The sequence below is a fragment of the Ovis aries genome, chromosome 1, assembly GCF_016772045.2.
Source record: "Ovis aries strain OAR_USU_Benz2616 breed Rambouillet chromosome 1, ARS-UI_Ramb_v3.0, whole genome shotgun sequence".
Taxonomy (NCBI): domain Eukaryota; kingdom Metazoa; phylum Chordata; class Mammalia; order Artiodactyla; family Bovidae; genus Ovis; species Ovis aries.
Window position 1 is genome coordinate 247,802,333 of NC_056054.1, and position 19,013 is coordinate 247,821,345.

At 39.9% G+C, this 19,013-nt stretch overlaps 1 protein-coding gene and 1 pseudogene across 2 annotated transcripts; both read right to left on the reverse strand.

The window, feature by feature from the left end:
* Window positions 1–4,366: 4,366 nt before the first annotated feature.
* LOC114111210 (U6 spliceosomal RNA) lies at window positions 4,367–4,442 on the reverse strand (annotated as a pseudogene).
* A 6,592-nt stretch (window positions 4,443–11,034) lies between these two features.
* RNF7 (ring finger protein 7) lies at window positions 11,035–17,950 on the reverse strand. Of its 2 annotated transcripts, none has more exons than XM_012102263.5 (3): window positions 17,754–17,950; window positions 14,266–14,313; window positions 11,035–11,952 (listed from the first exon to the last, which is right to left on the reverse strand). In XM_012102263.5, exons 1-3 carry the CDS (start codon window positions 17,919–17,921, stop codon window positions 11,896–11,898), a joined length of 273 nt encoding a protein of 90 aa, XP_011957653.1. In that variant the 5' UTR covers window positions 17,922–17,950; the 3' UTR covers window positions 11,035–11,895. The 2 variants fall into 2 exon arrangements, with proteins under 2 accessions (XP_011957653.1, XP_004003340.1); XM_004003291.6 differs by having other exon boundaries at window positions 17,747–17,950.
* Window positions 17,951–19,013: the final 1,063 nt, after the last annotated feature.

The following is a 19,013-nucleotide window of genomic DNA, read 5'->3' on the forward strand; positions in this document are numbered from 1 at the left end:
AACAGAAATGTGTGAACAAACTTTAGAAAAGCAATTTTGGAGAAAAATATGTTCAAATAAGGTATTTTATTAGGATAATATAAAGTGAAAAGTGTTAGTCACTAATTCATGTCCGACTCCTTGTGACCCCACGGTCCATAGCCTGCCAGGCTCCTCTGTCCATAGAATTTTCCTGGCAACAGTACTGTAGTTGCCATTTCCTTCTCCAGGGAATTGAACCCACTTCTCCAGCATTGGCAGGTGGATTCTTTACCACTGAGCCACCAGGGATAATATGGGCTAGTGATAAAAACACAGATTCTGGAACCAGTCTGCCTGGATTTTCATCCTGCTTTTCATTCCTTGGTGTTTTAAAGTTGGGCAGGTGTCTTAACTCAGGCCGCCTTAACAAACTACGATAAATTGGGTAGCTTAAACAACAGGAATGTATTTTCTCAGTATCTCAGAAATGTATTTCTACAGTTCTGGAGGCTGGAAACTCTTAAGACATCAGCATCAGTGTCTGGTGAGGGTTTTCACTGGGTTGCAGATGACAACAGATACTGTATCCTCACATGGCCTTTTCTCAATGCATATAGGAGTGCCAGGGTAGGAGGACACACACACACACACACACACACACACACACACACACGAGTGGGGGAAAGAGATGTCTTTCCCTTCTTAAAAGTTCATCATTTCCATAGGATAGAACATATAAATTAATTTGGGGGCAACAAAATTTAGTCCATAGCAATACTTAGCCTCTTGTGTCTATGTTTCCTCAGCTTAGGAAAAAAAAAAAAAAGCGTTAATGATAACAGAGAAGGGTTTTGTGAGGATTAAATGAGCTAATACATGTAAAGCTCTTAGAAGAGAAGTTGGCACATAGTGTTCTACAAGGTTTATCATGGTTACTGACCATGTTTCAGCAGGCTTCTAATAGGGAATTCTACCTTCTCAAAAAAAAAGATCAAAATGTATATAAATTAGCATTACCTAGGATTTCTCAACCCCAGTGCTATGGGGCCCCATAATCCTTTGTTGTAAGGGACTGTCCTGTGCTCTGTTGGGTGTTTAGCAGCATCCGTGGCTTCTACCCGCTAAATCCCAGTAGCACCGCTGATCCTAGCAGTGACAACTTCAGATGTCTCTAGACATTGCCAAATGTCCCACTGCTATAAATCTATCAAGGACACAGAAGCAGGTACTTGAGTTTACAGTTATAAATATATATGACCAGGAATAGGATTGCGGGATCACACGACAACTATATGCGGCTTCCCATGTGGTACAAGTGGTAAAAACCTGCCTGCCAGTGAAGGAGATGTGAGAGACGTGGGTTTGATCCCTGGGTCAGGAAGATCCTCTGGAGGAGGGCATGGCAACCCACTCTAGTGTTCTTGCCTGGAGAATCCCATGGACAGAGGAGCCTGATGGGCTACAGCCCTTCGGTTGCGAAGAGTCAGAGATGACTGAAGCAATTTGGCAGCATTAAAAAAAAAAGATATATATATATATATATACACACACACACACACACACACACACATATATAATGGACTATTGCTGAACCATAAAAAGAATGAAATCGTGCCATTTACAGCAAAATGGATGGACCTAGAGATGATCATGATAAGTGAAGTCAATCAGAAAGAAAAAAGCAAATACTATACAATATTACTTATATGTATTAATAGAATCTAAAATACAACACAAATGAATGTATCTATGAAACAGAAACCAACTCACATAGAAAACAGGCTTGTGCTTCCAAGGGTAGGTGGGTGGGGAAGGAATGGAGTGGGAGTTCAGCATTGGCAGATACAAACTATTATATATAGAATGGATAAACAACAAGGCCCTACTGTAGAGCACAGTAAAATACATATGATTTACGTGAGAAACCATAAGGGAAAAGTACATAGGCATATCATCTTAGTCGCTCAGTCGTGTCCGACTCTTTGCTACCCCATGAACTGTAGCCTGCCATGCTCCTCTGTCCATGGAATTTTCCAGGCACGAATACTGGAGTGGGTTGCCATTTCCTTCTCCCAGGGCTTTTCCTGACCCAGGGATCGAACCCAGGTCTCCTGCACTGTAAGCAGACTCTTTACCGTCTGAGCCACCAGGGCCTTACGTGTGAGTATATATATATATATATATATATATATATATATATATATATACTATATATATATATTATATGTGACTGAATCACTTTGCTATAATAGTAGAAATCATCACAACACAGTAAATCAGCCATACGTCAAAAAGTAAATAAATGTTTAATTCTGTCTTATTTTGCCAAGGATAATATTTAATTAGTAAAATAAGGCTCATGTTCAACATTCAAGTTTCCAGAGATAATCTTTTAAAGGGAAGGTAGAAGGACACTTAAAACAGAATTTAATATACCTAAGGCTCCCATGGAAAGACCCATTCTGATGGAAAGACCTTATAAAATGGATGGTCTATACCAACACTATCTAATAGAACTTTCTCTCATGAGGGAAATGTTCTGTTTGTGATATCCAGTAATGGAAGCCATCATCCACATGTGACTGCTGGGTGCTTGAAATGTGGCTGGTATAACTAAAGAACTGAAAGTTTTACTTTAATGAATTTAAATATACTGGCTAGTATATACACTATTTTTTTAACAGTCTTTTATTTTTAATTGGGGGATCATTACTTTACAATATTGTGACGGCTTTCTGCCACACATCAACATGAATCAGCCATAGGTATGTATCTGTCCCCTCCCTCCTGAACCTCCCGCCCACCTCCCTCCCCATCCCACCTCTCTAGGTTGTCACAGGGCACTGGCTTTGGGCTCCCTTTGTCATACAGCAAATCCCCACAGGCTATCTATCTACTTTACATATGGTAATATGTATGTTTCAATGCTACTCTCTCAATCATCCCACCTTCTTTCTCCCCAGCTGTGTCCAAGTCTGTTCTTTGCATCTCCACTGCTGCCCTGTGGATAGGTTCATCAGTACAATCTTTCTTGATTCCATACATATGCATTAATATACAATATTTGTCTTTCTTTCTGACTTAACTTCACATTGCATAATAGGCTCTAGGTTCCTCCACCTCATTAGAACCAACTCAAATGCATTCCTTTTCATAGCTGAATAACATTCTATTGTGTATATGTGCCACAACTTCCCTATCCATTCATCTGACAATGGACATCTAGGCTGCTTCCATGTCTTAGTTATTGTAAATAACGCTGCAGTGGACATGTGTCTTATTCAGTTATGAAACAGACATAACTGGTTATAAGGCAAGGTTATAAGGCCAGTAGTGGGATCGCGGCATCATACGCTTGTTTTATTCCTAGTTTTTAAGGACTAGCCACACTGTTCTCCATTGTGGCTGTATCAATTTGCATTCCCACCAACAGTGCAAAAGGGTTCTCTTTTCTCCACGCCCTCTCCAGCATTGATTGTCTGTGGACTTTTTGATGATGGCCATTCTGACCGGTGTGAGATAATACCTCATTGTAGTTTTGATTTGTATTTCTCTAATAATGAGCAATGCTGAGCATCTTTTCACGTTTATTGGCCATCTGTATGTCTTCGGAGAAATGTCTGTTTAGGTCTTCTGCCCACTTTTTGACTGGGTTGTTTGTTTTTCTGGTATTGAACTTCATGAGCTGCTTGTATATTCTGGAGATTACTTGTCAATTGTTTCATTTGCTATTATTTTCTCCCATTCTGAGGTTTGCCTTTTCACCTTGCTTATAGTTTTCTTTGCTGTGCAAAACCTTTTTAAGTATAATTGGGTCCCATTTGTTTATTTATTTTTTATTCCCATTACACTAGGAGGCGTACTGTTGTGGTTTATGTCAGAGTGTTTTGCCTATGTTGTCCCTGAAGAGTTTTATAGTTTCTGGTCCTACATTTAGGTCATTAATCCATCTTGAATTTATTTTTGTGTATAGTGTTAGGAAGTGTTCTAATTTCATTCTTTCATATGTAGCTGCCGAGTTTTCCCAGCACCACTTATTGAAGAGACTGTCTTTTCTGCATTCTATATTTTTGCCTCCTTGTCAAAAATAAGCTGACCATAGGTGCGTGGATTTATCTCTGGAATTTCTATCTTGTTCCATATTTCTATTTTTGTGCCAGTATCATACTGTCTTGATGACTGTAGTAGCGACACTACTAAACAGCACAGATCTATACCCTTCAAGAAAGAAATGATTTCACATGTTTTCTTCCTTAAGGGAGTCTGATTTGTCCATGGGCAGGCCCTCCTTCTCCCCTTACCTTACATAGGATACTACCAGGCAAATATGAGGGTGTGTGGAGTGTTGATAGAACCAAAGGCGATGTCTTTTGGGAGATTTTTTTTTTTTTTTTTTTGGTGACTGAAAACTATAGACTGCTTCATGTATTGGCATGTCATTCTTGCTCAGGGGCCATACTAATCTTCTCTGTATCATTTTTCAGAGCTTTCTGTAACTTTTTTTTTTTTTTTGGAGAATACTTTTGACCTGGTTCGTTGAATCCTGGATGTAGGAGCCGCAGATATGCATAGCTGACTGTACTATATATGTTGCGAGAGAATGTGTCCTGTCCCTTCTAATTCCTAGAGCACTGAGTGTCTCTTAGAAGGTACATTACATTCTACTCCACAATGCTGTTGTAAATCTAACATTCCCCAACAGACGTGCCACCTCTGAAGAGAGAAAACTTATTTGTATTTAAATTCCTTCTATTGGTATGGCAAGCAATAAATAATAAAATTTTATTATAAATATGTAATGTTATTCCCAAGTGGCACAATGGTAAAGAATCTGCCTGCCAATGCAGGAGATGCAAGAGGCTGGGTCGGGAAGATCCCCTGGAGGAGGAAATGGCAACCCATTCCAGTATTCTTGCCTGGAAAATTACATGGACAGAGGAGCCTGGGGGGCTACAGTCCATGGGGTCGAAAAGAGTTGGACATGACTGAGTATGCACACACATTTACAATGTTATATATAACTTTTTATAAAAGTAGAGAAATAGCAGAGTAGGGGTTAGTATTGTAGGGTTTAATGTACAATAAATGCCTAAGAATTGCTGTTATAACAACCACACAAAGCTTGTTTTATGCTATGTATTATTTGGATTTATAAAGTCACATCCCTGGTGGTCTGGCAAGAATTATGATTATTCTATTACACTAAAATTTTGGTATAAAGAATTTCGTTATATTTTCTTTGTAAGTCCCAATAAGTTAAGACAGTAGGCATCTTCTTACAGGCTAGGATAAAATTCAACTGGCATAAAACATTTCATCTGTGCTAAAATAGTTCCAATTTTTTTTTCTTGGCCGAGGTGAGTAAGTAGCATGTGGGATCTTAGTTTCTCAACCAAGGATGACACTCGAGCCCCTCAGATTGGAAGCTCAGTCTTAACACTGGACAACCAGGGAAGTCCCAGTTCTAAAACTTTTACCTAAGATTGTCATCTGGGTAGTTTTTCCTAATTCGCCTCCCTGCCCCTCTGCTACACACATCCTATTTTGAGAATCTTTCTGGGAGATCCCATTGTTACTGATGAAATGTGCTTTTCAGATGTGTAGAGGTGGTTAAAAAATAAAAGGTTGAAAACCATCCTTTTGAAAACCCATGTTGACAGTTCTTTACACATTGTCAGTATCAGTTCAGTCGCTCAGTCGTGTCTGACTCTTTGCGACCCCCTGAATAGCAGCACGCCAGGCCTCCCTGTCCATCACCAACTCCCGGAATTCACTCAGACTCACGTCCATCGAGTCTGTGATGCCATCCAGCCATCTCATCCTGGGTCGTCCCCTTCTCCTCCTGCCCCCAATCCCTCCCAGCATCAGAGTCTTTTCCAATGAGTCAACTCTTCTCATGAGGTGGCCAAAGTACTGGAGTTTCAGCTTTAGCATCATTCCTTCCAAAGAAATCCCAGGGCTGATCTCCTTCAGAATGGACTGGTTGGATCTCCCTGCAGTCCAAGGGACTCTCAAGAGTCTTCTCCAACACCACAGTTCAAATGCATCAATTCTTTGGCGCTCAGCTTTCTTCACAGTCCAACTCTCACATCCATACATGACCACAGGAAAAACCATAGCCTTTAGGGACACACAAACGTCAGGATTTTTATAAGAAGCAAACAATAAACCTTTCCGAAAGGCCATTCTCTAATTAAGGCAGAGATTGGCAATGGCAGTAGTGATCTACTGGGTTGGCTAAAATTTCCTTCAGGTTTTTCATAACATCTTGCAGAAAAATCAGAAGGAACCTTTTGGCCAATCCATTACAATGATGGCTACCATTTATTGAGTGTGTACTCTGTTTCAGGCATTGTTCTAGGCAATTCAGTTCTGTTCAGTTCAGTCGCTCAGTCATGTCCGACTCTTTGCGACCCCATGAATTGCAGCATGCCAGGCCTCCCTGACCATCACCATCTCCTGCAGTCCACTCAGACTCACGTTCATCAAGTCAGTGATGCCACCCAGCCATCTCATTCTCTGTTGTCCCCTTCTCCTCCTGCCCCCAATCCCTCCCAGCATCAGTCTTTTCCAATGAGTCAACTCTTTGCATGAGGTGGCCAAAGTACTGGAGTTTCAGCTTTAGCATCATTCCTTCCAAAGAAATCCCAGGGCTGATCTCCTTCAGAATGGACTGGTTGGATCTCCTTGCAGTCCAAGGGACTCTCAAGAGTCTTCTCCAACACCATAGTTCAAAAGCATCAGTTCTTCAGCACTCAGCTTTCTTTATAGTCCAACTCTCACATCCATACATGACCACTGGAAAGACCATAGCCTTGACTAGACGGACCTTTGTTGGCAAAGTAATGACTCTGCTTTTCAATATGCTATCTAGGTTGGTGATAACATGCACAAATTCATTTAATCTTCATAGCAGCTCTACCAGGTAGATAATATTGTTATTCCATTTTAGGTGAGGAAATAGGCACAAAGAAGTTAAGGACTTTGTGCAATATCACACAGATGCAGCTGCGATTCCAAGCCAGGCTGAGTGGCTGAGTGGTTTCAAAACAGGCAGTCTTACTACTATGCTGCATGGCAGCTACAGCCACTGAGGAAAGCTTGTTTTCAGCCAACCTAGGAAAAGCAGCTTGAGTTCCAACCGCTGACTCAGGTTTATCAAATGCATGGGCAAGAGAATGTATCAGATTGATCATAAAGCTTATTCCTAGAAAATCTAGGAAGATAAAAACTGAGAGCAATCAAAAAAGATAGATTTTTCTAAATGTGTGGATACGCCCCAAATCAAGTGGTTGAAAAATGTACTGCTTGATGGCAGAGAACACATTTGTGGTTGCCAAGGGGGAGGTGTGGGGAGGGAGGGATGAACTGGGAGTTTGGGATTAGCAGATGCAAACTGTTAAACATAGAATAGATAAACAACAAGGTCCTATGTATCACAGGGAACTTTATATGGGCTTCCCTGGTGGCTCAGAGGTAAAGAATCTGCCTGCAACGCAGGAAACCTGAGTTTGATCCCTACTACTACTACTACTAAGTCACTTCAGTCATGTCCGACTCTGTGCGGCCCGATAGACGGCAGCCCACCAGGTTCCGCCATCCCTGGGATTCTCCAGGCAAGAACACTGGAGTGGGCTGCCATTTCCTTCTCCAATGCGTGAAAGTAAAGTCACTCAGTCGTGTCCGACTCTTAGCAACCCCATGGACTGCAGCCTACCAGGCTCCTCCGTCTATGGGATTTTTCAGGCAAGAGCACTGGAGTGGGTTAGGTTGGGAATAACCCCTGGAGAAGGGAATGGCAACCCACTCCATTATTTTTGCCTGGAGAATTCCAAGGACAGTGGTGCCTGGTGGGCTACAATCCATGGGGTTGCAAAGAGTCTGACATAACTGAGTGACTACTACTTTCATACACAAAACTGAATCACTTTGCTGTACAGCAGAAATTAACACAACATTGTAATTCAACTGTACTTCAATAAAAAATTTTAAATGTACTGCTGTATTCATATCTGCAAGGTCTGATGAAATATTTCTACTAAGATGGGAAACCTAAAATTAAAGAGAGCTCAACATTTACAAAACTTTTTCTTAATATAAAATCTAGAAATCTTGTTGATGTGAATGATTAGAAAAAAATGTAACAGGCGAGTCATGAAGGTCTCATTGCCATCCTCCACAAAAGCTCACAGAACTACAAGAAATCTGTTTATAACAAGTTTTCCTCACAATACTTTTATTCAGAACAGTTAGGAATGTTTTACCCCATAACTAAAAGCACATTATATTTTAAAGTTCCACTTCTGTTAAAGCATCTTCCAGAAATCACTAAAATGAAGTAACAGTAGCACTTACCATGCACTAGAAGCTGTTTTTGGTTTTATGTTTGTATTAATACATTTGGTCTTCAGTCCTCCAAACGATCTGGTAAGGGAGGTATTGTTATTGTCATCTACATTATACATGAGGAAACTTAGGTAAAGAGAAAAGTAACTTGTTCAAGGTCACACAAGAAAATGTTGGCAACGGGATGCAAATCCAGGTATTCTGGCACTAGAGTTTCAGCTCTCAGGCTATAAACTCAATATCAAAATGTAGAGAAACTACTTTTTCTGCAAGATGTATTTTGTTGAACAAAACCTGACCATGGTAGAAATGGAATGACGTAAAGATGGCTAAAAAGGAACCATTATGTAAGCATTTCTCATGTATTTTGTTACACCATTCAAACATCCAATATAGAAATAACTTACATTTATTTGTATTTAATTCTAATTTTCCTTACATCCAAATCAGAAAAATTTTTTAAAATAAGGACTCACTAGAGTAAACATGGAATTTTTCTTTCTTTTCAGAGCATTACTCAAAGATAGCCCTTGGCAATATTCTAAAAAAGCAACAAAGCATTGTTTTAATATTTCTGTCTTATCAGATGTCTACTAAACTTCTAAAGGAACACTTAAAACACTTTTTTCTGATCCTAAAAGCTTTCTATATTAGCTTCATTTAAATAAAATAAATTAAGGCTTATTCTTTAAGCCTAACGTGAATATTCACCATCACATATATCCAAGGTATCGCACACTAACTTAATACTGGTTCACACCTTTAGAGAAGAGGGCACGGATCAGTAAGATCTGGCTCTATGGACTATTTAGAATAGCAGCTATTCAAGATTCTGAACCCTATATATTTAAAACAATATATTTTCTGTGTCCTATTAGCATGTTTCTCCAAAATAATGGCAGCAAAGTATACATTACAATTGCTGGTACAAGCACTGAAACCAGTGTCCCCCCAAACAGCCAATGCTACCTCTAAAGGGGATGTTTTGGAAATGTTTTCTTTGGATAGCACCACTGGTGTCTGGTGAGTGGAGGCTAGGGAAGTATGATATCTTGTAATGTATAGTCTCACAGGAAGAAACATAGTTCAACATCCTACATGACTTTCAAGTGTCTACTCATGTAGGTGAAAAATCTATGATTATCTGTGGCTAGAACCTGATTTCTTTCTACATGTAAACACAAAGCACAGTTCTACCTAGCTTTAGAATCCATTGAAGTTACCAAATATGCAATTAAAATGTAAATCAAGATTGTACATTTGTTTTGTTCAAACCTTTACTAGCACAATCCATCATTTTGGGAGGAAAACATCTTATCAATGGAAAAGCTCCTCACCTTTCTGGGTCACAGCAGCCTATATTGTTGCTGTCTTCCTGCAGTGATTACACACACCACACACACACACACACACACACATTCATCAGCCTACTTTATTATATCTTCTGGTGTAATTGTGTCTAAGAATTTACATACTGAAAAAGAATATTTTCATTTCTACTTCATATTACAATTCAATTATTATTATATACATTTTAATTATGTGTGCAGATATTTACATTAGTTTACTGCAGGAGAGTTGAGGACATATTTTATTAAAAAGCAAGTAATGGGCTTGGTAGGAGGATATCTACTTAGATGTCAGCTGTAATACAAGAATACAACTTGCAGAGAGAGAAAATTAAATAGCCCAAGATCACAGATGTGTTTCCAATACACAAGTGAGGTAAAATTCAACATTGTTTAACCAAATGGAAAGAAAAACCTGTTCAATGCTTAACTTTTGCACTGGAACTCATGTCACAGTGTGTCCTTTCTGATGAAACAATGTATATTCAACTTTCAGATGGCTATGCAGATGAACTGATATCACCCCAGATGGGTAGGATCAGGGCTGTATTGTCCCAGTCCCTCCTCCTCTTCTACCCTCAGATGCTGATGTGTAATAGAAACAGAGCTTTGTTAGGAGGTGGGCCTGAGGTTTTGCTGTGTGGAAAATCAACTTATTACCACCATTCTCCAGATTTCATTTACATACTGTGATACGGACTGAAATAACTCAACATTCTTACTATTTCTCTCTTCATTGCAGAGCCAAATATTTGGTTCACATTTTATAGACACCACCTTTTAAGAAGGTCAGAGAAGCTAAAATAGCTTATTGCACAACAAGAAACACATTCAATTGGTCCAAACATTTAAAAAGTCCAAACATAGTTGTATACTGTGATTAATTCTTTCAGTAGCTAATTGTGAAAAAAATAATAAAGCAAAATTTACAAGAAATCTAATTAATACATAGTAGGTAAGTTGAAAGCATACAGAATTCTAATTTTTAATTATTATACTTTTAATATTCTTTTATGTATCCATATTCCTTAGATTCAGAAAGATTCAGACTGGCAACTCCACAACTACAGAAGTGAATGGTTAAGATTTCAAGATTTTAGTTGTCTAAATGCATAGCAATAGCCTATGTTATAAAAAAATTCAAAATGAACTTGTGGTTCCTAAATTGTCCTAAGATATTTCCATTGAATGTGAATTGACTTGATAGAATTTAAGTATTTTTTTACACTTATGTTTGCAGGTAATAAAGTTATTAATAATTTTATTATTACCAAAGAAAGAGCAAATGAATATTTTTTCAAATTAACCAAAAGCATTCACTTGCCAAATTAGTTTAAGTTGAAAGTTGAGCATAAACTTGCAATAATGACAATTCAAATGAGGTAAACAGAATAAACCATTTATTAAAACATCATGTGGTAAAGTTAACTTCTTGACCCAATGTGACAATGGTAAACATTTTCCCCTTGTTAACATTCCACCTAAAACACAGTTAAATTATAACACAATACAACCAGATGCTGAAAAGACTTCTGTCCTTTACCACTCACTAGGTGAGTGCAGATCTAGGTTTTCTTGATGAATCGAGAGAGGATTATAAAGACACTCGAAATCCCATATACCCAAAAGTTAAATTTTATTTACCCTGTTCCCTGGTCCAAACTTAAAATTATATCAAATAAAAATTTCATTAATTATCCTCCCCCCTGCCAAAAATAAATATTAGGAACACATTAAGGATAAGAACTGGGTTTTAAACTGTACTTTATTTGTTACTATAACATTGTCTTTTTAAAAAATTGATCAACCATAAGCATGCAAAAAATTCTCTTCTGAACGGAACCACTTCAATAACTCCTTGGATATCGGTAAGTCAATTATGAAGGTTGTTCAATTTATAGTCCTCTCCTTTATAGCACTTCTAAGCAGTGTGTGAGACACATACCACAGAGGTAGGAAAGACCATCCTTAATAAATTATCTTAATTGTAGAGAATTTCTGAAAATAAAACTGAAGAAGGCTAAACCATGCCTTTGATGAGTCCCAAAAGACCACAGATCCATCTCCTATTCGAAGAATTAGTCCCCTGGAGAGTTCTAGCCGCTGTAGGGCACTTGATAACAAGATCCACCAGGGCTCCGAACAACTGACTGCATGAAGGGCACCTTCGGTTGCTCTCACTTCCCGATTCTCTGGACCACCCAGTCCTGCTGGCAGAGAGGGCAGCGATTGTTCTGTTTCACCCACAAGGACATGCAGCAGTTGTGGAAGGAATGATTGCATTCTCCCCAGACCACTGGGAAAAAAAAAAGAATATCTGACATTACATATTTCAATTTAACTTACTGAAGTCAGAATTCTATTTTGTTATATAATAATTATGGTTCATAATCTTAAGGATGGTTAACTGGCCAAAATAAATTTTTTTAGTCATAAAGAAAAAGAACCTTACATATAGAAATTATACTTTAAAAATGAGGTAAGGGGACTTCCCTGGTGGTCCAGGGGCTAAGACTCTGCGCTCTCAATGTAGGGGGCCCGGGGTTCAATCCCTGGTCAGGGAACTAGCTTCCGCATGCCACAACTAAGACCTGGTATAGCCAATGAAAAAAGAAAAAAATGAGGTAGGGCACCATGCTTGGAAACCTGACATCACTGTTGGAATCCGAGGATGCTGTGGTGGCTTCCCGCTCCTATGTGGCGCCACATGCTGTCAGTCTTTCTCTCGTTGGGAGGTTAAAAGACCTGTGTGTGTGTACTAAGTCGGCTCACTTGTATTTGACTCCTTGCAACCCTATGGACTGTAGCCTGCCAGGCTCCTCTGTCCATGGGATTCTCCAGGCAAGAATAGTGGAGTGGATTTCCAGGCCCTTATCCCAGGGATCTTTCAGACTCAGGGATGGAACCCACATCTCTTGTGCCTCCTGCACTGGCAGACAGGTTCTTTACTAGCACCACCAGGGAAGCCCAGAAGACGAGTCTTCCTCAGATCCCAAACCACTCCACTCGTGCATTGACCCTGGAGACCTTTGGGGCCTTTAAGTTAGTTTATTTAAAGATGTCCTCCTGATTTTAAAATTTTCTTTCTTTATTTTTGGTTGTGCTGGGTTTTTGTTGCTGCTTGGGCTTTTTCTCTAATTGTGTTGAGCAAAGGCTACTCTCTCATCGCAATGCATGGGCTTCTCATTGGCATGGCTTCTCTTGTTACAGAGCACGGGCTCTGGGTGTTCGGGCTTCAGTATCTGCGGTTCCCAGGCTCCAGAGCACGGGCTCAGTAGTTGTGGCACGTGGGCTTAGTTGCTCCACGGCATGTGGGATCCTGCCAGACCAGGGATCGAACACCGTCTTCTGCACTGGCAGGGGGATTTCTTACCACTGAGCCACCAGGGAAGACCCTCCTGAGTTTTATCTACCAAGACAATGAGTTTTACATGTTTTCAGCTCATAGCAGGCTATCATAAATAGGTGGCATGCTTCTAAAAAACATTATTGGTGGTACCTCTAACTGTTTTCTGGAAGTGGTGATGATCTGTGTTAAGTCATTCATAGGCAGTGCAGTTCCTCATGTGACAAACAGAATGGAATTTTCAAAGTGGTTGGCTTTGAAAGACAGGGCTATTTCAAGAAAAGAAGGGCCTCTCTATGATCAAAGAAAGCTGGCCTACCCCTCACAATTCTCAATTAAATCAATATTTTTAAAACAGCATCAAAGAAAAAATTTAAATCAAGGGAAATCACCCGTAGTACGGAATACAACCTCAGACATAGACTTCATTTGTCCCTTGCTTGACCAACTTAGCTATATAACAATGAAAAAAAAAAAAAACAACAACACCTTTCAATGAAAATTGGTTGTAGGGGTTGGAAGCTAGCGGGGCTCATTTTAAGTCTTTCAGAAGAAAGAAACAGGATTTGATTAAATTCAGAAGCTGTATGTAAACCACATACACAAAAGTACAAAGTTAACCTTTCATTCCAGGAAAATCTTTATATACTTTTATATAGCAATCTTAGAAGTGATGACCTCAAGAGCTAGGGCATAAAAATCTGAGTCGCTTACAATATTTAACCTGACAACTTTTTTTTCCCCTAAGACAACTATTGTAGTACCACATGTAAATAAAATTTAACAGATTTCTATCTATAAACTACATACAAAGGAATCTGGAGATTTAGAATTGCTTTCACCTTTAGGAGAAAAGTTAAATACTCGATCATAAAAGAGTACTGAAAACTGAAATGCTTTGTTAGAATAAAATCCTGATTGACCAAAACTAACCTGTAACATACTCAAAATTTAAAGGATGTTTTGGCAAATTCCTTATTTTATATTTTTCTTAATAGAATATATTTCTTTTTTGATTATTAAAACATTTACCATGCCCATGTCTACAATATATAATCAATTCTTCTGAATTACAAGCAATTAAAGGACTTACAGATAATTCCATTAAGACCCTTTGAGAACCAACACATTTTATATTAATAATGAATCGCTGCTTTACAGTTTATTTTTGTGTATTGATAAAGTCAATCTTAACTGCAAATTCAAACATCCCCACTGAGAGAAAACCTTCAGTTGAAAAAGCAGAACAAAATTACAACATACCAACACAATCCTCTTGTTTGTTTTCAGCTTGACATCTAAGACAGGCATCTAAAAGTAAACAAATAGCAATTCTCATTCTGATGCTCAGAATGCAATTTTTAAAACCCCATACACTTCAAAGTCAAATAAAAGGCCCAAAGGGTTAGAGATGTAGATTAGAAGGCTCATACTATTAATTTCTCATCTGAACATAACTGCTTAAAGATGAATAAAGTACAAGGCACTCTACTAATTTACTTATGACCAGGAGCAATTTCACAAGAGTTACTGACCCTCTATTTTCACAAGTGCTGATTAAAACATGTCCTGACAGTGGATGTAACTACTAGAGAAAAATATGCTATATTTCACTATATTACTCCCTGGGCACATGCACACAGATCAATTTTATGAACAGTTTATTTTCAAGACATCCTTTAAAATAAGCCACAAATATATATTGGTATTTGCTTACATATATTTAGAAACTCTAGAAGGATAGTCAAGAAACTAATAATAAAGTTCACCTGGGAGGAGATGGAATGGGAAGGGGTTTTCACTGCACACTTTCTCAAGTTTTTAAGTTGTGACTGTATAACCTACATAAAAATTAAATTTAAAAAACCCTAAATATTAGGTTCTCTCTCTTATTTTTTCTTTTTAAGGAAATGCTCCCTTTACAAATAATCTGAGCCCAAAGCATTTACCCAACAACGGTAAAGTATTTTAATAAATTACCTGGGAGTAAACATGAGGAATGGGAACCAAAAGGATATACTAGAACTTTTCAAAATTCAGTCTGTACTACCATTTGCTTGAAGAACGTAATATAGAATATTTTAGGAACCAAAGAAATGGACTCATTCACTAGCTGAAAGCAGTCAAAGTTGGGTGAAAGGAAGTTCAAACTAACAGAAAAAAAAAAAAGATTTTAATATAAATTAGAGAAAAATTCTATAAAAATAGAAACAGGATAGAGTTGAAGCCTACTTCTTTTCTTACACTGGATTATGCTCAGGCATTTGTTTGCTCCTCTCTGCATGCTCTTACCCTTAAAAAAAACACACTACCCTGGCCTCTTCAGTGTGGATTAAAAACCACCACTGCCTCCTGAGGCTTTCTTCAATTTCACAGTTACTGAGTACCTACCCTGTGCAAAGAGTAATGCCTGGGGGCCACCAAAATGACCAAGTCTGGGTCCCTGGTCTCACCAGTAAATGGGAAAGTGGATAGGTAAACAGTTAAATATCGCAAGGATCATGATATAAGGGGGAAGACATGCCTCTGGTTCTGTGCAGTCACAGAAAGTTCAGGATCCCAACTGTCTCTTTTACAAGTTAGGAAAACAAGGCTCCAGAAGGTTATGTCAAACGTCCAAGTTAACAGATAGCTGTGGAAGGTTACTCTGGCTCTTTATCCCTTGACAATACAAGCAAACCTCGTCCCCTCTTCCTCACCGGTGCTTGCTAGCAGCTCCTTTCCCAATAAAGTCGGCAGAGTGGAAACCAAGGAAGAGTGTCTTAACCACATTAGAATGGGCTGACTGGCAATTCTTAGATCAAGAAGTTATAACAAATCATTTAGGTGTATGAGATGAATTCAAATATCAAGGACACAGGATTAAGTGGGCTTTTTATAGAATCTAGAAGTCTCTGAATCATGCCTACGGCTTTTATTTAGATTCACTATCAACAACTGATCTGAACAGATAAAAATTCCTAAAGTTTCATATAAAAGAAAACATTTTCCTTTGATGATGTTCTTAATATCTAAAACAGCGCATTTCTAAGGAGTACAGTAACACCTTTTAGAATGATGCCAGAAAACACACTTCCTTCTGCTGTCACCTGACCACCAAATAGATTTTAACACCTCATAAACACAATACAGAGGTCTAGCCCAGAATACTTTTCTGAACCCAAAGTACAGCTGTTGTAAATATGAAACATTAATCCACAGTAGCAAATACTTGTTATAATTAGAAAGTTAATGTGAGAAGTGAGTCATTTATAGCCCATACTTTGACTTACCTTAAATATCCCAGTAAAGTTTATTTCTTGCAAACTTTCAACCATTATTTTATATTTTGCATTTCTACCTACTAATTTAAAATTTTTCTTTGGGGAGAAAAATAAGATGCTCTTTTAGGAAAATTATTTTAAACTAAAAAAGAAAAAAAATCCCACAAACTGGAAGTTATGATTCTAGCTTTCAAGAAAGGGTTAGGGCAAGGGGGCTGTATTGCAGGCCCATAAACTAAGTACCTAAAAACCCGATACACAAAATAAGTCGATCACATCTGAAATCTAGTTCTTTTAAAAAGTAAAAAAATATTTGAATCCCATAGTTGCAAATTCTCTTTAAAACAAATTCCTACGAATAAAAAACATAAGTGCATACTACAGAGAGAGTAAATTGAGAAATCTCTTGTTTCTGGTAGGTCTAAATTTTCAATGCTCAAGAAGGGAAAGCATCTTTTAAGTTACTTTCTCCAACTGTCTCATTTTTCAGTGCAAGACACAAAGTTTTCAAACTACAGAAGCCTCAGTTTTCTCCAATTACCTTCAAGAAATGACATTTAAGACACTCTTAAATGCTGTAGTTTTAAATGCCCTATTTAAAAATATAACGTGCATTTAAACAGCAACTCTTTTTTAAGGTCGTCTAAGATCTTAAAACAGAGACCATATAAAACACAACGAGATGAAGCTGCTCTGAAAGGCTTCACGTGGTCCAATATTTTCATTAAAAATATCATAGAAAGAAGTAACAAGTTTGCAAAAGAGGGCTTTCCAGAAAGGCCAGACTTGAGGGCACTACCCTTCTCCAAGAAATTGCATGCTAGGATGGGGAGTGGCCAGTAAAGAGATGAAGCTTCATGTCTCTGAATAAAAGGGTTTACATTCTTCTAGTTCAAGCCAACCGAGTGCGATCTGACCAATCTTGAATCATCCAGGTTTAAAAGCCAGCAGAACAGTAGCCAATCTAGAAAGGGGACGGCTAGGAACACTCTTCTTCCCTGCGCCTCTCCAGAGCACGACTAGCGGCCGTTTGGGGGGAAAATGACTCCAGAGCATCACTTTGGTGTGTGACCAGAACCATCCGACTGACCCGCTGACTCAGGGCCTTGACCTTGACCTCTGTGTGGTTTGCTTTCGGAAAAGGGTGCGGTCGCTGGCCACACAAACCGAAGTGGTTCCTCCCAGCTCCCGTCAAATCACCTACTTTTATTGTCGTGATCACACCGATCACTACTGGAAATGACCTTGTTTAACTGTCCTGCCTGCTACCCCCCTATTCCCCCAGAATACCCGTCCCCGGCACAAGTCGCCTGCTGAACGACCAGCTCGGGCGTGGCCCGCGGTCTCCTGGGGCCGGGGCAGGGCGATCCCGCCCCTACTCCTCCCGGAACGGTCTCTCCAAGGCTTGGTCCTTCCCCCCACGCCCGAAGCCGGGCCTGCGGAGGCCGCAGCACAGCCGGGGCCTCGCCTGCTGCGCTTACCCATCACCTGGACCCTGCAGATGGCGCACGTATCGCACTCCACGTCCCAGCTCCACATGGCCACCGCGTTCCACTTCTTGAGAGAGAACATTTTGTCACCGCCCGACTTGGATCCTGCGCTCCCCGAGTGAGAGGACAGGGCACAGGGTTCCTCACCGTCTTCCACGTCGGCCATAGCGGCGGCGCGGAGCCGGCGACGGAGACGTTGGGTCGTGGGAGGCGGGCGGCTATGGCGGCTCAGTGGGGCCGTCCGACGGGCCACAGCGCCGCCCGCAGGCCACGGGCCGCCGCGGGGGTCTAGGACCGTGGGGCGCCCGTGATTGGCTGGCGCGGCCCAGTGACGTCACCGTACGCCGGCACCAGCGGCTTCCCGGTGTCCTAGTTCCCGGTACTCGCGTCCCCAACGCCCGGCCAGCTCAGCGGGGTGAGGGACCCCGGACCGACCCTGCGCGGGGGAGACACGTGTCCTGCTTTATGTCTTCATGACACCGCTTTTAGACGTTGTCTTGTTGATATATTCGTCCTTCTCAAATGTAAACGCCCTGGGGGGAGCGGGGACTATTTCTTTTTTCTTTTTGGGTGGGGGGACTATTTCTTGATCATCTCCTTCGTTAAGAAATGCTGTCTCGGGAGGGACAGTTATATGTTGAGTGAATGAATGACGAGCTAGGAATCTGGTTCAACAGTTCTCAAATATTTTGGTCTTGGGACCCCTTTACACTTAAAAATTACTTAAGGACATTTAAGAACTTTTGTTTGTATAGGATGGATGTGTACATATACACGCTTATACATATGTATTTCCTTTTTAAGAAAACGGGGGAAATGTGAATATATTAATTCACTTCAAAACAGTAAGAAATCCATTACAAGTTATCCTTAGAATACCAATATTGTACACTCACAAGAGAGAATGAAGAGAAATAGCTATGAGTGCTGTGCTGTGCTTCGTCGCTCAGTCGTGTCCGACTGTGCAGATCCCATGGACTGTATGTAGCCCGCCAGGCTTCTCTGTCCATAGGATTTTCCAGGCAAGAATACTGGAGTGGGTAGCCATTCCCTTCCCCAGGGGATCTTCCCAACCCAGGAATTCAACCGGGGTCTCCTGCATTACAGGCGGATTGTTTACCAGCTGAGCTACCTGGGAAGCTCAGAGCTATGAATACTGTTATGTAAATATGTAAATAGTTTTGACCTTGTTGGTCCCCTGAAAGACTTCCAGGAACCCTGGAGACCACACTCTAAGAAACTTAAATCTAGTTTAACT

Excerpts from the sequence above, each read along its gene's own strand:
- RNF7 (XM_004003291.6), bottom strand. The coding sequence starts at position 17,921 with ATGGCCGACGTGGAAGACGGTGAGGAACCCTGTGCCCTGTCCTCTCAC. Across the intron at positions 14,314-17,746 it reads CTGCAGGGTCCAGGTGATGG|ATGCCTGTCTTAGATGTCAA; the intron begins GTAAGCGCAGCA and ends GTTTACTTTTAG. Across the intron at positions 11,953-14,265 it reads CAAACAAGAGGATTGTGTTG|TGGTCTGGGGAGAATGCAAT; the intron begins GTATGTTGTAAT and ends TTTTTTTCCCAG.